General features: G+C 40.1%; 1 protein-coding gene across 5 annotated transcripts in view; it reads right to left on the reverse strand.

Annotated features, from left to right (window-relative positions):
• yrk (Yes-related kinase) overlaps nt 1-18,617 on the reverse strand; it is a 22,045-nt gene extending 3,428 nt beyond the window's left edge. Inside the window, exons 1-12 of one of the 5 annotated variants that reach the window (XM_007547603.2) lie at nt 18,085-18,193; nt 16,341-16,470; nt 8,795-8,838; nt 8,198-8,452; nt 7,940-8,042; nt 6,570-6,668; nt 6,284-6,387; nt 6,000-6,149; nt 4,500-4,664; nt 2,529-2,708; nt 1,132-1,208; nt 885-1,038 (exon numbers count right to left, since the gene is read on the reverse strand). In XM_007547603.2, the coding sequence (XP_007547665.1) occupies nt 885-1,038; nt 1,132-1,208; nt 2,529-2,708; nt 4,500-4,664; nt 6,000-6,149; nt 6,284-6,387; nt 6,570-6,668; nt 7,940-8,042; nt 8,198-8,429 (1,264 nt within the window). In that variant the 5' untranslated portion in view covers nt 8,430-8,452; nt 8,795-8,838; nt 16,341-16,470; nt 18,085-18,193. Of the gene's footprint in view, nt 1-884; nt 1,039-1,131; nt 1,209-2,528; nt 2,709-3,946; nt 4,103-4,499; nt 4,665-5,999; nt 6,150-6,283; nt 6,388-6,569; nt 6,669-7,939; nt 8,043-8,197; nt 8,453-8,794; nt 8,839-16,244; nt 16,267-16,340; nt 16,471-18,084; nt 18,194-18,510 lie in introns of those variants that run through there. The other 4 variants (XM_016669258.1, XM_007547605.2, XM_007547601.2 and 1 more) reach the window with 4 other exon arrangements.
• Nucleotides 18,618-19,304: the final 687 nt, after the last annotated feature.

The raw sequence follows: 19,304 nt of genomic DNA on the forward strand, positions 1-19,304 counted from the left end.
TATATATATATATATATATAGTTCCTGTGGTCATCGGGGCCCTCGGGGCAGTCACCCCCAAACTGGAGCAGTGGCTCAAACAGATCCCAGGAACGACATCAGACATCTCAGTCCAGAAATGTGCAGTTCTAGGCACAGCCAAGATACTGCGCAGAACCCTCAAGCTCCCAGGCCTCTGGTAGAGGACCCGAGCTCAGAGGATGAAAGAGACCACCCACGGAGGGTGAGAGGAAAATTTATATATATATATATATATATATAAAAACAAGCATTGGGTCCATAAATATTAACACATTAGAAACTGGCTTAATACTGTGGATGCTTAAAATTATGCATACATACTCCAACATTGGCCATTCTTCTTGGCTTCAAGTCAAAGTCCTTGGAAATTTATTTATAAAGGTAAAGTTGAGCCTTTAAAAACAAGTTCAGGTGTTTTATTTTTATATCTTTGTCCGATTAAAACATTCATGTGTCTCCATGGTTCCACCACTTGAAGCTGTCACCTTTACCTGAAAGGAAACTAAAGCCTAACCTGTTCAGAAACTGAATGGTGATGAAACACCAGTGTTTCTCTGTCTGCATGAATGTGAAATAAAATGTTGCCAAATAAGACAGAAGCCCTTTCTTCCATACTAGTCTGTAATTGAGATTTTATGTGTAATTTTGACACTGAACGCTGAACAGAAAATCCACAATAAATTCAAACTTGCACACCTGATTCTTGCTTTTAAAAAATGAATGGATGCATGTTCATTCCGCCCTTCAGAAGCACTAGTTCAGATAACTTTTAAGAAAAGCCAAAATTACTGACATTTTCATTCATCACGAGCACTTGCACACACGTCTGGCAGAAGCTGTACGCTTATGTTTTATACAGCTACCTTGTCTTGCTGTGTACTCATTGTCCTCAATTAGCCTGGCCAGACCAAAGTCAGCAATCTTGCACACCAGATTGTCTCCGACGAGGATATTAGCAGCTCGCAGGTCACGGTGGATGTAGTTCATCCGCTCGATGTATGCCATCCCAGCTGCAATCTGCACACGAAGAGAAACCAGACATGCTCACGTCTGCGGCGGAGCTAAAAGCCTCGCTTTTGTCCACCACGTGCTGTTCGACTTGAACCTCACCTGTGCTGCCATGTCCACCAGCTGAGGCAGCTTCAGGGTCTGGCCTTCTCCGTCTTTCAAGAAGTCCAGCAAGCTTCCTATTAGAGAAAATAAAAAAAAATTTAAAAAAAGGCACCTTTCAATGACAAATAGAGAAGGTGGTCGCTTTTTAAAACACAGGAAAATATACTTTCCTAAAAATTTTCCAAGTTCCTGGTGTCAATTTCTAACTCGTTATGATGGTTATTGAAGGAAGATAGGGTCACTAGCCTTTTTACAGTATATTTTCATTTTTTTCAATGTATGTAAAGTGGGATTTTAAATAAGTTACTTAGTTTGGATCTTTGTTTTTACCTATCTTAAAAACATGTAGAGCTCTTTCGTGTTTATACTTACAATGCTTATTTATTACTGCTGAACTTTCTCACACTTTGTGCCACCACAACCACAAACCTGAATAAACTTAGACCTCATGTGAAAGATTTAAGAATATGGGGCAGGAGTTTGTGTTTTAGCAGGGCAACAAAAGCTTTAACCCCCAGCGATGTAACGGCGGTTCAAGTCAATGGTTCTCAAATAATTTATTACTATGTACCATCACAGAAATTAAAGTTTTCCATGCATCACCATCTTAACAGGAATCTCGAACCTTAAAGCAACAACAACTTCTTTGTTGTGTCAATAAAAACATGACATTCTTATCCACTGAGACGACATGTTTTGTCTTTAAAATTAGGAAAATTATCAGAGCGAAAGTGAAAAAAGTCAGATGTTTCTCATCAACCTTGACTGCATGATCCAATATGGCTGCTTTGCATATAAAACATAGAGACAGCCAGCATAAAAACTGCACATATTCAGTTTTGACAATTTGTGTCCTACTCAATATGTAAGATTAATTAGATTAGGTATTATTAGATTAGATTAATCTTCTTCAATGAACTTGTCTCTGCAGTGCTGAAAAGTAAAGTATTAGAAGTTGTCCTGGTCACTGAGCGTCATTTAGCAGAACCAGTGTTTTCCAACTTGGATCAGAAAAAATCTGATAAAATCTCAGGATCCGAGTTTTAAATTAATATAAAATAGAAACAGAGCACTGGTTTTCACTGCACTCTTCTTTTGGGAAGTGATGTAGTAAAAGTCTTTTTGGCTTTTGGTGTTTAACAGCGCTGCGGCTAAAAATCAGAATCAATATTGCTTCTGCTCTTTCCTTTTCTAATATGAACTGAATCCTTCTGACTGAACGAAAGCCCTTTGAGTTTTATTAACCGTACGTCTCATTTAAGGAATGAAAAAAATAATAATAATTCAAAGTCACTTCAAAAGTTTGACGTCAGCAAGGCTTCTCCCCTGCTGCGATGGAGGCAGTTCAAACCTACAATATGTCAGAGCGGTGACAGTTTACTCAACCCCGATACCTTGGCTCATGAACTCAGTGATGATGTAGATGGGCTCCTCAGACACAACGGCGTACAGCTGTACCAGCTTGTCGTGCCGGAGCCTCTTCATGATCTGAGCCTCCTCCAGGAAGGCCTCGGGGGACATGGTTCCTGGCTTCAGAGTCTTCACCGCTACCTTGGTGGTGCCGTTCCACATGCCTGGCATACAGACGAGCTGAAGTTAACGGGCGCACAGAAAAGCGGGGATGCGCACAGAAAAAGGCCTCGTGTATGTGCCAATTTGTCTGTCCTGTTGACAGCTGCATGTGCATGCAGTGTGTCTGCAGCATATAAAAAGCAAACAACAAACAAAAATGGAGTAGTGAGCTGGTTGCATGTGGTAAATGCTGATCCATGCACATGGTTGGTATTTTGGAGGGCATGCGTGACGTTAATGAGTGAGCCGAGAGACAACAGATGAACGGAGGTTTGTCTGGTTTTCTTACGTCAATAACAGCAGACCCTTAGTCACAGTGTCGGTCAGAAGTATACATACTCTCGCTATGGACATGAATTTCATATGTTTAGGGATTTCAAGGAACCAAAAGAACTGTGGACTGATTATTAAGCACCCAACTATAATCCCAGTGTTTGGGAATATTCTTCATTTGCTCCAAACTGGCTTCCTCAACTTTGGTTTGAACTGGGAACCACCAAGATTGCTAAGCCAAAAACACCAGTGTCATTATCTGAATGGAGCAAGTTTAGCATCAACATGAAACAGGGTGAGACCAAGAAAAAAAGTGCCTGGTCAAAAGTCAACACCTTCAAATTGAGGTAACAGCAGACAAGCTCCTCTTACCTCGTTTTTATCAGAGGAGTTAAAGATTGAACTCATTAACAAAGTAGGTTTGGGGAAGTGAAAGGGAGACTTTGAAACCCAAGAAACAACTAAAAACTGCCAATTTAAAGTAACTCCAATATTTCAGGTTAGAACAAAGATGAACTATCCGTCCAGAATAGTGCAGGGATCTTGGTGACGGCAACAAAAAGAGTTGCTCAGCAACATTTTCTAAACTTTGGAGGAGATATTCAATCCAGACTGTAAAAAGAATGGTTCAAATGTGTCCTTAATGGACCTAAAGGAGTGTGAGATTTATGTCCGTGATGGGAGTGTGTGAACTTCCTGCAGCACTGTACACACAGATGACATCAGGATGAAAACCTGTACAGCTCAAAAAAATATGTTAAAGCACTCAGATTTAGTCACTGGAAAACTCTTTCAGGGTTTTATATTTTAAGGTAAAAATATCCAGTGTGTTCTCTACTGAGAAACAATACACTGGCATAAAAGGAAATCTTGAATTAGACACTGAAATAAACCAAAATAATCTTTGTTACAGCTCAATTTTTCCCTGTTTTTCCTAACTTTTAGAGTTTGCCCGCATCAGTCTCACCCATCCAGACATCCCCGAAGCACCCCTGTCCCAGCTTCCTTTGCATTGACAGGGTTTCCCTCGGCACTTCCCAGGCGTCCCGCCCAAGGCCCAGGGTGAGAGGGGTGGAGTTGAGGCAGGGCTTGGTCAGGTAGTAACAGAGTCCATCGTTAGTTCCTAAGAGGAAGAGTAGGGAGAGGGGGTGCCAGAGATGGTGGGAAAGAAGTTTGGTGATGGAGGATGGGAGAAGAAAGGGTGAAGGTGTGGGTTGGAGAGTTGGTGAAAAGATGGAAAGGGGTGACAAAATGTGATGTGAGTTTTAAAAACATGCACATGCAACAAAAGGAGGATCAGGAGAACAACTCAGCACATCTGGATGTGGAACAGGAACTCAGATTCCTCTGAGTGACGCGCCCACTTGCAACTTTTCAATTTATTTATTTATGAATTTGTTTCTTTACGATTTTACGTTAAGAAATATTCACACTTTCTATCCCGTTGCAGTTATACATTTTTAAACAGGCGTGCTTCTGTTGTTCTTTTTTCTCCTTCAGCGAATCCCCAACAGTCCTACCCATCCAGACTTCTCCAAACTGGCCGTTGCCCAGTTTCTTAATCAGCTGGAGAGACTCGCGGGGAATCTCCCACATATCCTTGGTCTTCACTGATAAGTCGGCCAGCTTAGGCATGCCCCTCTTACAGCTGCCCATCAAGCGGCAGCACAGTCCCGCCGCTCTCTCTGAGACAGAGAGAGACGGAGAGACATACAAACAGACAAATATAGAGAAGAGCAGAGCAAATGCAAAAGGTAAAGAAAGAAAAATGCAAGTTAAGCAAACATACAACACCACAACACACATAAACATATAATGTACAAAGCAAAAATATGCATAAATGTGGCAGAAACACAGCCAGGATGCTGTCGGAAAGACAAAAAAAATAAATACGTGCCAAGATGCAAACTGAATTATGTGCGCTGTTCCCAAAATGCGCCACTAGGGGGCAGATTTACACTTTCAACTAGAGACGGAAGTGCAAAGCATTATGTCATCCAAACTCTTCTTTTTCGAGTTTGTAGCTGAAGTAAAACGTGTTTCTTGCATTTTAAAAAGGCCAGAGAAACTTAATTTTTCCTATTTCCTGAGTCAGTTAATCATAACTGACTCAGTTATTTTTATAGGGACTGCCTATGGTTATAAAAGCACAATGCAAAAAGCAGTATCAAGTAGAAGTATTTAAGATTTCCTGTCAAAAGTATTCATACACTTTGAACTTTTTCACGTCACGTTGCAACTACAATTTTTTTTGTTGTTTTACATGTTTTAGAGGGACTTATAATGCCCAGGCTCACGTACGATAACCAAAACCAACACAAAGTAGGTTATTATTGTGAAGAAGACAAGAAAAAAATTCTTTAAAATTACCTAACATGGTGGTGGCAGCGTCATATTGTGGAGACACTTTTCTTCAGCTTCGGTATGGAAATTTTAAGAGCTGAATTTAGATCTGACTGAGGATCTGTGGACTTAATAATTGAAGTTCACGGAAGCTTTGCATCAAATTCGACCAAACTTAAACTACTGTAGAAAAATAAGCATAAGTTTCAGTTTCTAGATGTGTAAAGTTGGAGCATATCCCCAAATGCAACGTAGCCAAAAATGGTTACACAACTGGTCACCCTGGATCTTAATGAGGGCAGTCAGAGTAACTGGTTCCCAATTCAAATGCATGCCACATTGCATTTGTTTCTAAGCCATCCATTACTTTCTCCTGCTTCACAACTGCTGAATCCACCTATCTGTGTGGTTCTACTGCAAGGCATCTTTGCACGTGACCGTTTATAATACTCATACATTCCTACACAGCACCGCCACTAAAGCACACCGAAGGTCATGGCAGTAATTTAACAATATCTATGTGAAAAAGTTCAAGGTTTATGCTAAAGACTTGCAAATAATGAATTAAACATCAACTGAAGTGATATTTCAGTATGACGACACCGAAAGAGGAGCTTTGAAAGCTGGCAGGCGATCAGGAAGGAGGAGGATGAATTTGTGAACTGCTGGCGTGTTACCTGTGTAGTGCTCTACCAGCTGCTGAACAGTGTCAAACTGTGACCTCGTGGTGATGTAGTAGCCACCGTTGTCTAGTTTGCGGATCTTGTAATGCTTGACATGATCTCCCTTGTTGTCGTCCCAGTCCCGGATGGACAGTGAGTAAGCACCTGTGTGAGAGAAATGCGAAAGGCTACGTGAAGGGGAGGTTGGCTGACGTGAAAGAGTCGAAAGCTTTGATTGTTTTTAGAGTCTCTTTAAAGAGATAGCGCATATAGACGTGTTGAATGTTTCTTCTCCTCACCTTTGGTGGTCTCACTCTCTCGTATGAGGAAAGTTCCCCTCTGGTTGCCCTGAGCCAGCAGCTGTCTCTCCGCATCCTTCCTTCCCATCTTCCCAAAATACCACCTGTCACCACGAGAGCGCCACACAGGTGATTGGAATAACATCACACATCACTTGACCTCTGCTTTCAGACTACATGTCAATCACTAAGGGAGTTTTAAGTGTTGGCTTAAAGCGCAGCACACACAGAAAAACAAACAAACAGTCAATGTTGTGCGTGTTTTAGTTTATTGGTGCAAACTCACTCTTCAGCCTGTATGGAGTCAACAGGAGCTACGTAGTTGGAGGGGATGTAACCTGATTTGCCGGTGTTCAACGAGCGGGCTTCCCACCAGTCACCCTCCCTGTAACCAAAGACAATTTATTAAAAAAAAGAAAAAAGATATTGCTGGATAAGAAATAAACAGCATTGGTCAAATGTCAACATCATGTAAATTGATTTTGGATTTCCTGAGCAGAACAAAATGTTTTTCAATAACAAAGGCTGGTCGACGTGCCCTGCAGCCGCCGCGACCGCAGATGTTTTTTTAATCAGTGACATTTATTCACAATGGGAGGAATTTAATGCATACAAAAACAGTCAAATGACTTTGTTTAACGCATTGAACATGGATCAATTTAGCCTTCACAGAACTCCATACGCTGTCAGCTCTTAGAGAAATTCTTATCTGTTGCTGCGGTCCTTTCGTGTAGCGTCTGCAGACATTGAAACGCTGCTTATGTTGCTTCCTAAAAATATTCACCTATCTTGACCTTTTTTCTACCGTTTGCCACTTTACAATCAAAGGAGTAACTCAGATGTTTATGACCATTCTTAGCAAATGCAAATATTAACAATATTAACAATATAACAGGATGTAAGTGATATGCATTTGTATTGTAGAACCACCTTCTTCTGCAGCCATGCCTGTAAGAAACGTCCAGAATTTTTTTTTTGTCCATTTTTTAAAGCAAAGTAAGCTCAAGCTCCATCAGATCGGATGAACCAATTCCCAAGTCCAGTCCTAAATTAGATTTTAACTAGGCTTCTCTAAGACATGAAAACATTTTTTGAGCCCCAGTTTCAGTTCCTTTAACGTATCGTTAACGTAACGTAATGTATCATAAAGTCATCCAACTCACCATCATCGGTTTTCACAGGCGGCTATGATGGTATTTAACACTGACATCCTTGTCACTCACTGAAAAGATTTTTTTTGGATTGCACAAAAATCAGCTGTCTTATCAACAGATTCTCCCACATAAGCTGTTTGTCTCCACAGCTGTTGGTTTCTCTAACAATCCTCTCAGGCCTTTGCAGAACAGCGGGACTTTTCATTACACACAGACTCTCATGTTTACTCATTAGGTGACTCCTGAAAGCAATCGGTTTGATTTTATTCAGAGGTTTCAGAGTATCGGGGGGTTGAATACAGATGGAAACCACAAATCTATAAAGAAATAACTTTATGTATCCTTTTTCTTCCACTTTATAATTTTACTCAACGTGAGCTGGACTGTCTCATACAAACCCCATTAAGACACCCCAAAGTTTCTGGCTGCAACATGAAAAGTGTGGAAAACGTTGAAGGTGTGTGAATACGTATTTTTCCAAGTGCGTGTTATCGTAACTCACGTGTTGTTGATGATCTGGAATTTTTCCCCTTTCATGAAAGTGAGGTCATCTTCGGTGCGAGCGTCGTAGTCATACAGAGCTACAAAGAGAGTGACTCCGCCACCTGCAGCAAAAAACAAAACGCATCCATCCGCCACTTCACTCCCGTTCTTCAAATATTTGTGCTGGTGCAAATCAGAAAACAGACATCGCACGACAGAGAACTCATCAAAGGAGGATTAGTACTTTAACGTTTTAAATTGGAGATGGTTTGCCTACCCATGCCTCCAGGCCGAGGGTGCGCATTGGTGCTGGGGAATGCAGAAGGGGATGGGAAGGGCTTGTTGAAGTCTGGGATGGCCTGAGTGGGGTCCGGACAGTAGCGTCCCTGGGACAAACCTCCAGACAGGCCATCTGCATTGTTCGCAGACAGATCGGTAACATCTACTGTTCCTGATGTTGCTCCTAATGATTTGGCTGACTTTTTCTGCTTGCAACAGGCACACCCCATAATAACCGGAACGGCAACAGCGTCTGTGAATGCAAAGATGATGATTTATTCTTTCTTTCTTTGTAACTTTTTTTTTTCACTTTTAAAATAATTGTTTTCTTCAAGAGGGTAAAAAAATAAAATAGAAAATAACTCGTGTCTCATCACAGCAGTTGAATTAATTCCTGGGCGCTGATGTGAACCGAAAGCAACTCAGATTACTGACACACATTGATCAAAATAAAAATAGAGAACTGCAGAGAGAGAAGTCACTAACTTTAAACAAACAAAAAAATAAAACTTCCCTTAAATGGTAGGAGGTGCAGGAGATGGAGAGTGAGGAATTAATTGTGGGGTAGGAAGGAGAAGTTCACTTTTTTCCTCACCTGATGTCTTCCTCTGTCAGATCATCTGTCAATCACCATCGCCACTGGAAAGAAAAAGAGAGGGGAGGAGTTGAGTGACGGGGGGGCTAGTGGGGTAGAGCGGGGCAAAGCGGGGATGACGGGCAGAGAACTGAAGAAAGGGAACTGTAGGACCGAATATGAGAAAAAAGGCTTAGGAGCAGTAAAGCGTGAGGCAGTTGCAAGCAGAGAAGTTAGACAAAAAAAAAAAAAAAAAGACAGACAGCTTGAGATAAGGTTTGACAGAGAGAGAGATGTGAGGTTAGCCACTTCCCTTTTTGCTTTGGCGTTTCAAGAGAGGCTATTAACTTATTCTTTCGGTCAACAGCTGTGCACACATGTACATGTGCGTGTGGACGCTTAAGAGTTTGTGGCGTAACAAGCTTTGACATGTCATCACAGGAGCAGAGGGTAACGGACATAAAGCGGCTCGGCCGTGAAGGTGCGTAATGGCTTTGACAAAGATCATTGTGTCAATCCCGACTTCCAGTTTTGAGAAAACCACACCGTTTCGGCAGACTGCACAATCACAAAGCAAATAAAAAGCTAACGCAAACACAAAGAGGAAGAAACGTACAGTAAAAACTGTCAAATGTTTTATTTGCAAGCAGAACAACGAGGGCTATAAACATAAGCTGTTCTGGTTAGTGGCGGTGCTTTAAAAATATTGCAGGTTCGCATTAAGTAATATTTAAAAGATAAGAGTGTTTGCATTTGACTGCCAGCTGTTGGTTACTGAGCTTAAACTGCATCGATAAGAAGCCATTAGTGAAAAATATTCTACAATCTACATGAAGTATCAGTTGCTTAAAAGGACTAAAGCTGATCAGCTGCTTTCATCGCATGAACTGACTTTACATGGTTTTAATAAAAATAGATTAATACATGCAAACTGCTTTGCAGTGATGGGGAATTCCTGCTCTTCTTATCATTTGACTCAGCTCAGCAGAAATAAAATGTATTTTTCAAATCCCATTTAGTATCACTTCAAGGTTTTGTCAAAGTTGTCAAATTCAGCAAAAAAAAAAAAAACATGTTACCCAATTATTAGTATGAGGGCAAATGGGAATTCTAAAAATTTTTAGGTAAAAAGCAGAACGACTTGCGTCTCATGTTTTTTTAACAACATACTCTTTGCTGCTTTAGAAGAAATTTCTAATGATGTCAACCTTTTTGTTTTAGGGGATCTTATTACTGAGTAGATTAAAGAGCTTGGCTAAAAACAGAATGCTGCAGAGAGAAACATGAGAAGAGATGCTACATTAAAGCTTTTTTATTATTATTATTATTATGTCTTGTTTTTCTACTTAATGTTAATGTCAGTTTTTATCCAACGATATACATTATGCAGTGGTGAGAAGAAAAAAAAAACATAATAGATTTGCTCTGTTTTTGCTTTTTAGTCTGGCTTAAATGTTCATCAAACAAATTTTAGATTCAACAAATATAACCAGACTTACTACAAAAAGCTCTTTTCTCAATTTTATCTCATTATTAAACATTATATAAACCAGTCTGTCCATATGTGAACATTTATTAGCCCCTAAAACCAATAACTGTAACTTTGGCTGCCAACAAGCATTACAGCCAACTGGAGATGAATCTTTTATATCTTTGCCGAAGTGTTTGACTTCAGCCACACTGGAGGAACTTCAAGCATGAAGACCCACAGAGACCTTGTGGAGAGTCTTGCCACAATATTTCAACCAGATACAACTTTGACTAGGCCACACCGAGACATTCCTGCTTTTACAGCAATTTCACATATAGGGTTAGTTCGATACCATTCTCTCCTTAATACACAAAATCATACTTTGAAAACTACACTTACTCATGTTATCTGTCTGATTTTAAAGTGTATTTTGATCACAATCACTTTTGTAATATATATATATCCCTGCACTTTTTTTAATTATATTTTTAAAATGCAGAAGCCCAGAAAAAGCTAAATCATTTGATTGCACAATTTATAGAGTTAACTTGTCAAGACCTGTTGGAGTCAAATGAACTGGGTCTTTCACAACACTGTGAGCCTTCAGCTATTCTAATATGGATATAAATAAGAGAAGCAACTGTAAAGGCGAGATAATCTGTTTCTGTGTTGGAATATTTTTATTAAAGCTCAATTGGCTGTCTTCTAGATTGAGCAAGACAGTGTAAAAGATCATTAAAGTATCATCAAGTCAGAACCTTGAAGACCACCAATAAAATCCTAATCTCAACCCTGTAATGAAGCACCAAAGCAAAAGCCATGTTAAATGCTTGCTCTTTCTTGTTCCTGTAAAAGATGACAAGAGGATAAGAATTGTTCTGCTCAGTTATGAAATGTTCCTCTTAAAAATAAAAATAAAAAGCGTGTTTCATCAGATTATGCATGAGGAGGCTTGAAGATCTAAGCTGCTATGAAGAAACACAGAAAACCAGACGTAGTCTAAAAACTAAAGTGGCACCACCCATCACAAATATTATTACAGTAACGCTGCTTTAAAATTACAGTTGCTAAGTTACAAGAGGCATGTCTGTCAAGAAGCCCACTGCAGGCTTGCTAGGAGCAGACAGCCTCACTAACTAATGTCGTTGACATCAAGAAGATTTCAAAGTTAAACACAAATTTAGCTGGTGGTTGTTCTACGTTTTTGTGCAAGTCTATTAAAAAAAACATTACTCTGACTGTAAAAATAGCCATGTTACCACATTTGAAAAGAGTTGGTAATAAACGTTTTGCTTTCTATAAAAGCATTCAAACCATGTTGCACATGTTTTGTCTAAGATGTGTTGATATCATGATACTATGAAACTGTGGTGTCTTTACTCAAGTGTTTCTTTTTTGTACTTTTCAGAAATATTTCACGTCTCCAAGACAACACAATTTAAAAAGAAATCTTTTGAAACCCCTTAACTTTCACTTTGGCTTCTGGAAACTGTACAGAAGCAGACAAACAAAAACACGCAAGATTTTTGGAATGGCATCTTTTGGTACGAAAAATAATCATCAGAAAGTGTCTGTTTTGATATGTTAGCATTGACAAAATCAAGACAAAGATGCATGTTCTCCATTCACATAAGAGCCTAAAAAAAAGCATTAACACCTATTATTTTTTTATTTTTTTCACATCACAACCACAAACCAGAAGGTATTTTTGTGGTTGTTTCTGCAGCTTGTCTCATGTCATAGAGGGAAGACAACAAACATGAGATCAAACCTAAGCTTTTTTTTGCCGATGTGTCAGAGTGCGGTGGCAGACAAACAGTGGACACACCGTTCTCACAATGAAACATGCTGGTGGCAGCATCATGCTACGGGATCCTTGTCTTCGCCAGAGACAAGCTTGTCAGAGTTGATGGGAAGATTAAGAATGCCAGGACTGTGCAGAAGACTCGAGACTTTCACATATAAATCCATTCAAAATACATTCAAGTTTGAGATTGTAATGTGGCAAAATGTGAAAAAAGCTTAAGAGGTGTGAATACATTTACAAGAAAATAAGCAGGACTTTTGTATGTATGGTCTGTATTAAAATGTGTAGTCTATATTTAGAAGTTATAAAAAGCTGGGCCAAAAGATCATCGCCCAGACAAATGCAGGTTTTAATTTAGAAGTGATTACTTTTGGCTGAGCTCACACACATAAATCAGGATAATATCTGCAGATCGCTCTGAGATTCTAACCTGCAACCTTTCAAGATGGCTAACCTTCCAGGCTGCAGCCACCCCACCTACTCAGGAATGCACAGGAAGTGACAAAATGAGAACAATACAAGTTATGGCAGAGAAGGAAGAGAAATCATTCATTACTTTTATTGTGACAAAATGGCAACTTGCAGGTTTACTCGTTCCCCTCTAAAAGCCCTCGACGTTCTTACAGAACTTCACAGCAACAGTGGCTGTTTCGGGGCGATGTAATGCAGCAGAAAATACAGCAGCAAATTCACACACACAAACATTCTCTCACTATCAGACCGGCCATCGTGAGAGTTACAGGAAGCTAGCCCTGTTAGGGTTTCCTGTCCACCCTTCTGATGGCTCCCCCCTTTTCCTGGAAACCGAGGCCAGAGTCCATCCACATACACACCCAGAGCAGCTGCAGAGCCGCAAAAACACCAACAGCTCACACTTTCCTTTCTGTTGCTGCTCTACACTCTGTGCTACAGCACCTTTCACGTTCTCTACATCCACTCCTCAGATGCTGTTACTGAGTGAAGCAAGGAAAGTAGAAGTGATATGGGGCGTCACCGAGGCCATTTTGATTTAACTAGCCTTCCTTTGCCCTTTTATGTTCAGTTGTCACTCTTCCTGCCCTTTTGGGACTGGCAGGTGACCACAAACAGGTATGAAATAATAAAGCAGTCGCAATCACACATATACTGGGAAGTGTTTTATCGGTCATTATTCCCTGTTAGGTTCCCGTTAACTAGATAATCCTGTCATTGCTTTGTTTTCCACCCTCTGCACACAGAAGCTGTACTAAATTTACAACTGGTGTGATTGAAGCCGATTTGTGGGTTCCAGATAGAAAAAGAAAGAAAAAAAAAAAAAACGTTTCCCTGTGATCGGAAATTCTCACTTGCTCAGAGCAGCTCACCTTAATATGTTTAATAATCACTGAAGTTCAGGTTGCAAGCTTTCAAAGTCATAACATGTACGAGGGTTAAGAGTATGAGAGTGTGTGGGCGTTCTGTGGTGTTGGTGATGAGTGGTAAAGTGGGGGGTTGCACAGTTAATCTCCTATAAACATCACACTTAGTCTGACAGTCTGAGCTCACACTGCTTGGTAATTACATATGACAACAATGAGATACAGTGCAGGGGGGATAGCTTTTACTACAAACTTTGACTTTTAAAGAGGAAATATAGCACTCAGAAGGTGTATTAGTGCTCCCCCCTCTCCCTGGTATACATTGAGGGTGAAGTTAATGGTGGAGCAATCGCTGTTTTTCGGTTATGCCCCTGCGCAAAACGGCCCTTCTTCATGTTTGGGACTTGAATAAGCACAGATTCAACCTCCTGTTGCGGACTGGTCGATAAATGTCATAGGAAATTTTTATAGCAGCACACTAATACAAAGTAATAATTAGACTACGCTGTGAAACAAACCCTGCTTCCTCTGTTGGAGGAGAAGTGCGATGCTCGTTTCTGATAAGTCTGGCTGCACCACTGCTAATATTCACCAGGCATCAAAGAACTTTACTCAAGCTTCACGTGTGAGCTTTTTCGTGGGCTGTCGTCTCACCTAAATACCTGCGCTCGTGTTTTGTCTGTTTGAAGTCAGACACAGTTTCCCAGCTGGCTGACCATGAAATGCTTCAGCGGAAATACCAAAAACGTTGACTGTATAAATGGTGAGCTCTCCAGAAGCGGAGAGCCATGCAGAGCTCTCCGTTGCTCTGCATGGTCGTGCTCCGGAGTTAAAGTTGTAATAAACTTTTACTGTAAAAGTCAGAATCACAGATAGTTGCAGCAGATGCATGTTTGATTTTTTATTTCATAAAGCAACTTTTCAAATATAGCAGCAAGAAAAAGAGAGAGAATATTAAGACACGTTTGGTGTATTAGACATTAGAGGCAGCGCAATAATGCTCATGCTGTACATAGGTATATTATTTATTATTAATGCTTCACACAATGAACTTGCGCATTCATTTCTGCTCAATTGGTAACAAGAGAACAACATTTTTGTTGGTTTCTGAATCAGAGTGGGCTTAATGAAGACCGATATCTCTGTCCAGGGATACCTGATTTTTAAGAAATGGATCATTATCAGATTCTTGTAAAACGTGTTGATTTTACTTTTTGAATTAAACTTGTTTTATTTATCAGGCCAGTGGGACCGTTCCTCTTGAAGAATGGAACTGTGCATGATCACATTAAAAGTGCCAACTTTGCATGATTTTGTAAATTATGATAATTTAAATAAAAGTTGGCACTTTTAATGGACTTTCAATGCAACTTTTAGAGCAACTTTGCATTAAAAGTGTCATTATTTACTGAATGACACTTCATGACAACTGTCATAAACATTCATAAAGACTTCTTTATGTTCATGACAGATGTCATGTCATGTTTATGACAGTGTCATGTCAGTCTTATGCACACCCCTTCAAATAAAGTGTTACCAAAGACTGTAGTTTTAAAACAGTCTAACTTTCATGTTAGTTTCAACACTAAGACCATCTTTATTTTCTGCAACCCAAATATTTCCAAAATTGCAAACTTGCATTTCTTGTAAATGGGGTATATGATAGCTTCTTTCAGCCAGCTGACCAGCAGGGGTCAGCAACAAAATGGGAGAATGGCAACATTATGCTACTCTATGCGTCAAATAGATAAAGCAAAAGTCTCACGTTTTTTTCATCAACTCATAAAAAAACAACTTAAACCATCAGTGCAGGTGTCTTCGGTTTGACATCCAACATTTCCTGCCTGGTAACCGCCAATAAAGGCCACTAATGCCAAAAAAACAAACATCTAAAAAAAGAAAAAAGGTAAAGATCAGAGTGATGACTAGAAGGCCTTCCAGATCAAACAAAGTGTCAAAGTACAAGTGCAAGCATGTAAACTACTGGGCAGTAATTACCAGAAGGGCACGAATGCTGTATTGTTAAAATACAATTTTTTCATCGATTGTTAAGAAGGCTATAAATATCTTTCAACATTTTGTTTCATGAATTATCAATAAAAACGGACAGCTTTTTTTAAAATTTATGTTCTTTTCTACTTTACATTATGATCATGTGAAATATATGTACAATATATATGTGTGTGTGCATGTGTGTGCATGCAAAGGAAAGGAAAACATGTTTCATAACTTTCAAAGTGCATATTATATCATTTCTAGGCAGGATAGAACAGTTCAGTTCGAAATGATGTTTTAGATTATTAGGTGCAATACGTCTTCAGCTAAAACTGTAAAAAAAACTTTTTAAGTTCTCACTGCAAAGCAGATACATCTTCATAAATGTCAAGAAAAAGCTTTATTTTCTTAGATGTTTACACTCTGGGCAACACAGAGAGCCACCTACTCTCAAATAACTGGACATGTAATAGGTACTGGAAGGTAAATCGTTTTGCCCATATCTACTGGCAATCAGACCCAATCTCCATCTTTGATGCAGAAGTTCATAAAAAGGGTACTGAAGAAGAGCTGTGGAAATGTCACTTTCCACTTCAGCGCTCGAGTACGTTTCAGCATACTGCTGGATTTGTCCAGTTCAAACAATGTAAGGAAGCAACAAAACTTTGACCTAGAAACTACTACCAAGCATTCTGTGCATTCTTCTAAAAATCACAATAACATCAACCCCTCCATCAACACCGTCACTCCCGCAAACATCCATATCCAAGTGACACACCCTTTCCTGCTGAGTGGACTGCAGATAAGCTGCTCCCAGAGGGAAAATTCACCGCAGTCAAACACACACACACACACACACACACGCTCGATCCTAAATCTGTCCTATTTTACCGATTTCTCCTTAAAGACGGCAGCCATTGCTTTTGCCACCCCGTCCTCTTGGTCTATTATTTTTACCTTTTTGTGGTCGGACCTTTCTTTCTAACTCCGCACCGTGAGCAGGAAACTCGACAGGATGCAGAATGCGAGTGGGGCAGGAATGATAGGACAATGGGAAGCAAGCTGTCACTGAACCCTCTCGCACACACTGCAACAGAGGGGAGAGGGAGACGGAGTTAGAGGGGGAACAGTGGAAAAGTAAGGCGTCTCAGCCATCGGGACGTCCTGTTTCTACATGATGTCATCACATCCTTGAGATACAGAGGCCAGACCCGGATTGTTGTTTGTAACTCTCAGAGGTTTCCCCTGTTTTCTACACGTTGGAGGGTCGAGACTTTGTCCAACAAGAGGAAGCTGACTGCCTTGTGTCATGTTCAGCTCATGCAGGTGTTTAGGACTATGGCAATGTGTAATTCTAATTCTTCCTACAGCAGAGAATATACACAAGTCCCTTTCCTTCCTGCCTCTATGTAGCTCCAGGGCTATAGACAGGAACTGACCTCGTAAAGAAACAGGAAGTGAAGGAGTCCGGCCTAACAGTGGTTTTACCCATCAAAACTCTCACAATTTCTTCATCGCCCTTAAACTTTTTAAAGTTGTGAAACCTATATTTTCAGAGATTACAAAAAAAAAAACTACAAGGATTAGCAACCTGCCCAAGCTTAATGTTAAAACCATAAAAACATTTTTTGATAGATGGCTATGTTGAGGAAACAGGCAGCCCAGCCTTTTCCTCTAGGTGGTTTCCTGCAGGCATGTACTATGAATAATCTACTAAAGGAATATCTAACACACTGACAGAAATAAGATCTAGCTGGAAAATTTTAGGAACATGTACCCATCACAAATCCAAACAATATATAATTTGGTATGCTTTAAAGCAGTTGTTAGGTGCCAATGGAGCCATTTTTACCATTCTGCCAGATATTTGCCGGGAAATCGAGACTGTCTGGCAACTTTTGTGAGCCAAAAAAGCAAATTTGCTGTCTTAGAGGCAGCTCACTGACGGTGTGCAGCAACAGACAGAGAAGGAGCTGGGCCGTGTTGGGTTATACTTTATAAAGACAGGGAAAAGTCTTGCCACTTATCATAGAAACAGCAACTTTTTAAGATCAGCGTCTGGACTAAATGACGGACATTCATCAAGGACAACAACAACAAAAAAAGATTAACACAAGCAAATGAAATACTGAAGAAATAAATACTACATCTCTTGAAAGTCTGTGCTTCACTGAATTCCCTTCAGGGCGAAAGCTTGAGAGGAGATATTGCCAACCCTCTTGATGGCAACACAGGTTATGACAAAACTCTTCAAAGTAAATTCCACTGTTTTGACATTGCAGCATGATTTCTAAACATCCTCTGTGGTAGGACATCTGTCCATCACGGAGAGAGCGAGAACAAGGGCATAACCGCACTTCATCAACTTCTCGTAGGCAAGTGCAGCTGAACTTCCCTTTATTTAGCAGACAGAAAGCCGCTTCTCATCAGCTTTCACGTATGTCATCAGAAATTCGACAAATTGATAAGTCAGAAAAGCAGCGTTAAAATATAATTGGGCTGCTTGGGATATACAGTCTATACAGGGGTTTGTCTGGTTATGTTGTCATTTAAATACTTTAATGTGTGTCTTTTTTGACACACAAGAACCTTTGAACACTTCAAGAATAGATGTAACTTTCTTTCTTTCTTTCTTTCTTTTCTTTGCAATGGAGTTTACATTACAGAAATAAGTCACTGAATTAGCTCAATGTGTACATACCAGAGAAAGAAGCGGACGTTCAAGCGGTGAATCCAGGTGTGGGTGGCTGGAGAAGAGTCGCGCGCTGCTTCAGAGAGCAAAATGAGTGAGAAAAAAAAGGAGCGCGCGTGCACTAAAAGGACCAGCCCAGAGGGCGGCGCGCGTGGAGTGGACCCGTGGACACTTCATTCAGCGGAAACAGTGACTTTTAACGCAAATTCCAACGAAAGCGGTTATCTGTGTCGAAGGAGAGACGTAACGCACCTGAAATAACTATTAGCGACAGCAGACACGCCTGAAAATTGTACACCGGATCTGGAAGAGGAATGACTTCAATATATCGGCGATTTTTAGATAAATAAACCTAATTCAGACCACAGTTTTAACTTTCAAAAAAAAGAAAAGAAAGAAAACAAGGTCTGCCTTTACTTTTAACAAGTAACTTACATTTCACTTAAAAGCTGACAGCCGCGCTGAATCAGCCTCGGTTCCTGGGTGATGTGCAGTTGCAGCTCAGATGTGACACTTTGACCGAGTGGTGCGAAAGACAGGAAGAAGACTGAAGGAAATGTGTGACATCCGCGTCAAAAACTATATGCATGCATGAAAAATTAACGTAACTTCTTAGTGTACGGTACCTTCCTTGACCTTTTGAGCTTCCACTAATATTTCAACTGTGGCAAAATTGACCTCTGGTAACTATAGCAGATGCACATTCACGATTAACTGTGGCCTTTGGTTTACATCCGCTAAACAAGTTAATGTAAGGAAGCTTGCTACCATCTTGTGGTGTAAAAGTGGTACGACATGTACCACGACACGTACCAATGTAGAAAAAACTTTTTGTTCAGATTTGTAACATCTTAAATAAGTCAAAATCCTATTATTTTTAAGTCTATTTTTCGAGTTGATCAATTTCAGTTCAGTTTGTCCACGGAAGTGGGTAAAATGGTTTTAAACTTAGGAAGCCCAGCCCATTGCCTCAACTTGATAGAGTAGCAGGAATACCTCTGAAAGGATGTGGCGACAGTCGGAGCGACCAATTCCATTTTAACACAGAAACATCCAGCTGAATCAGGTTCCCAGTAACCTTAAAATATTGTGGACATTTGAGCTTAAAACACCTGACCTTGGCGGGTTAAATCAGAGCCAGTCCAAAGCACAACTGAGGGTCCCAGATCATTTTCATCTTCTACTCGGTCGGTACTACAGAACATCTGAACTCTAGAACCACAAGATTT

The sequence above is a fragment of the Poecilia formosa genome, unplaced genomic scaffold (genome assembly GCF_000485575.1).
Source record: "Poecilia formosa unplaced genomic scaffold, Poecilia_formosa-5.1.2 Scaffold21, whole genome shotgun sequence".
In the NCBI taxonomy this organism is placed as follows: domain Eukaryota; kingdom Metazoa; phylum Chordata; class Actinopteri; order Cyprinodontiformes; family Poeciliidae; genus Poecilia; species Poecilia formosa.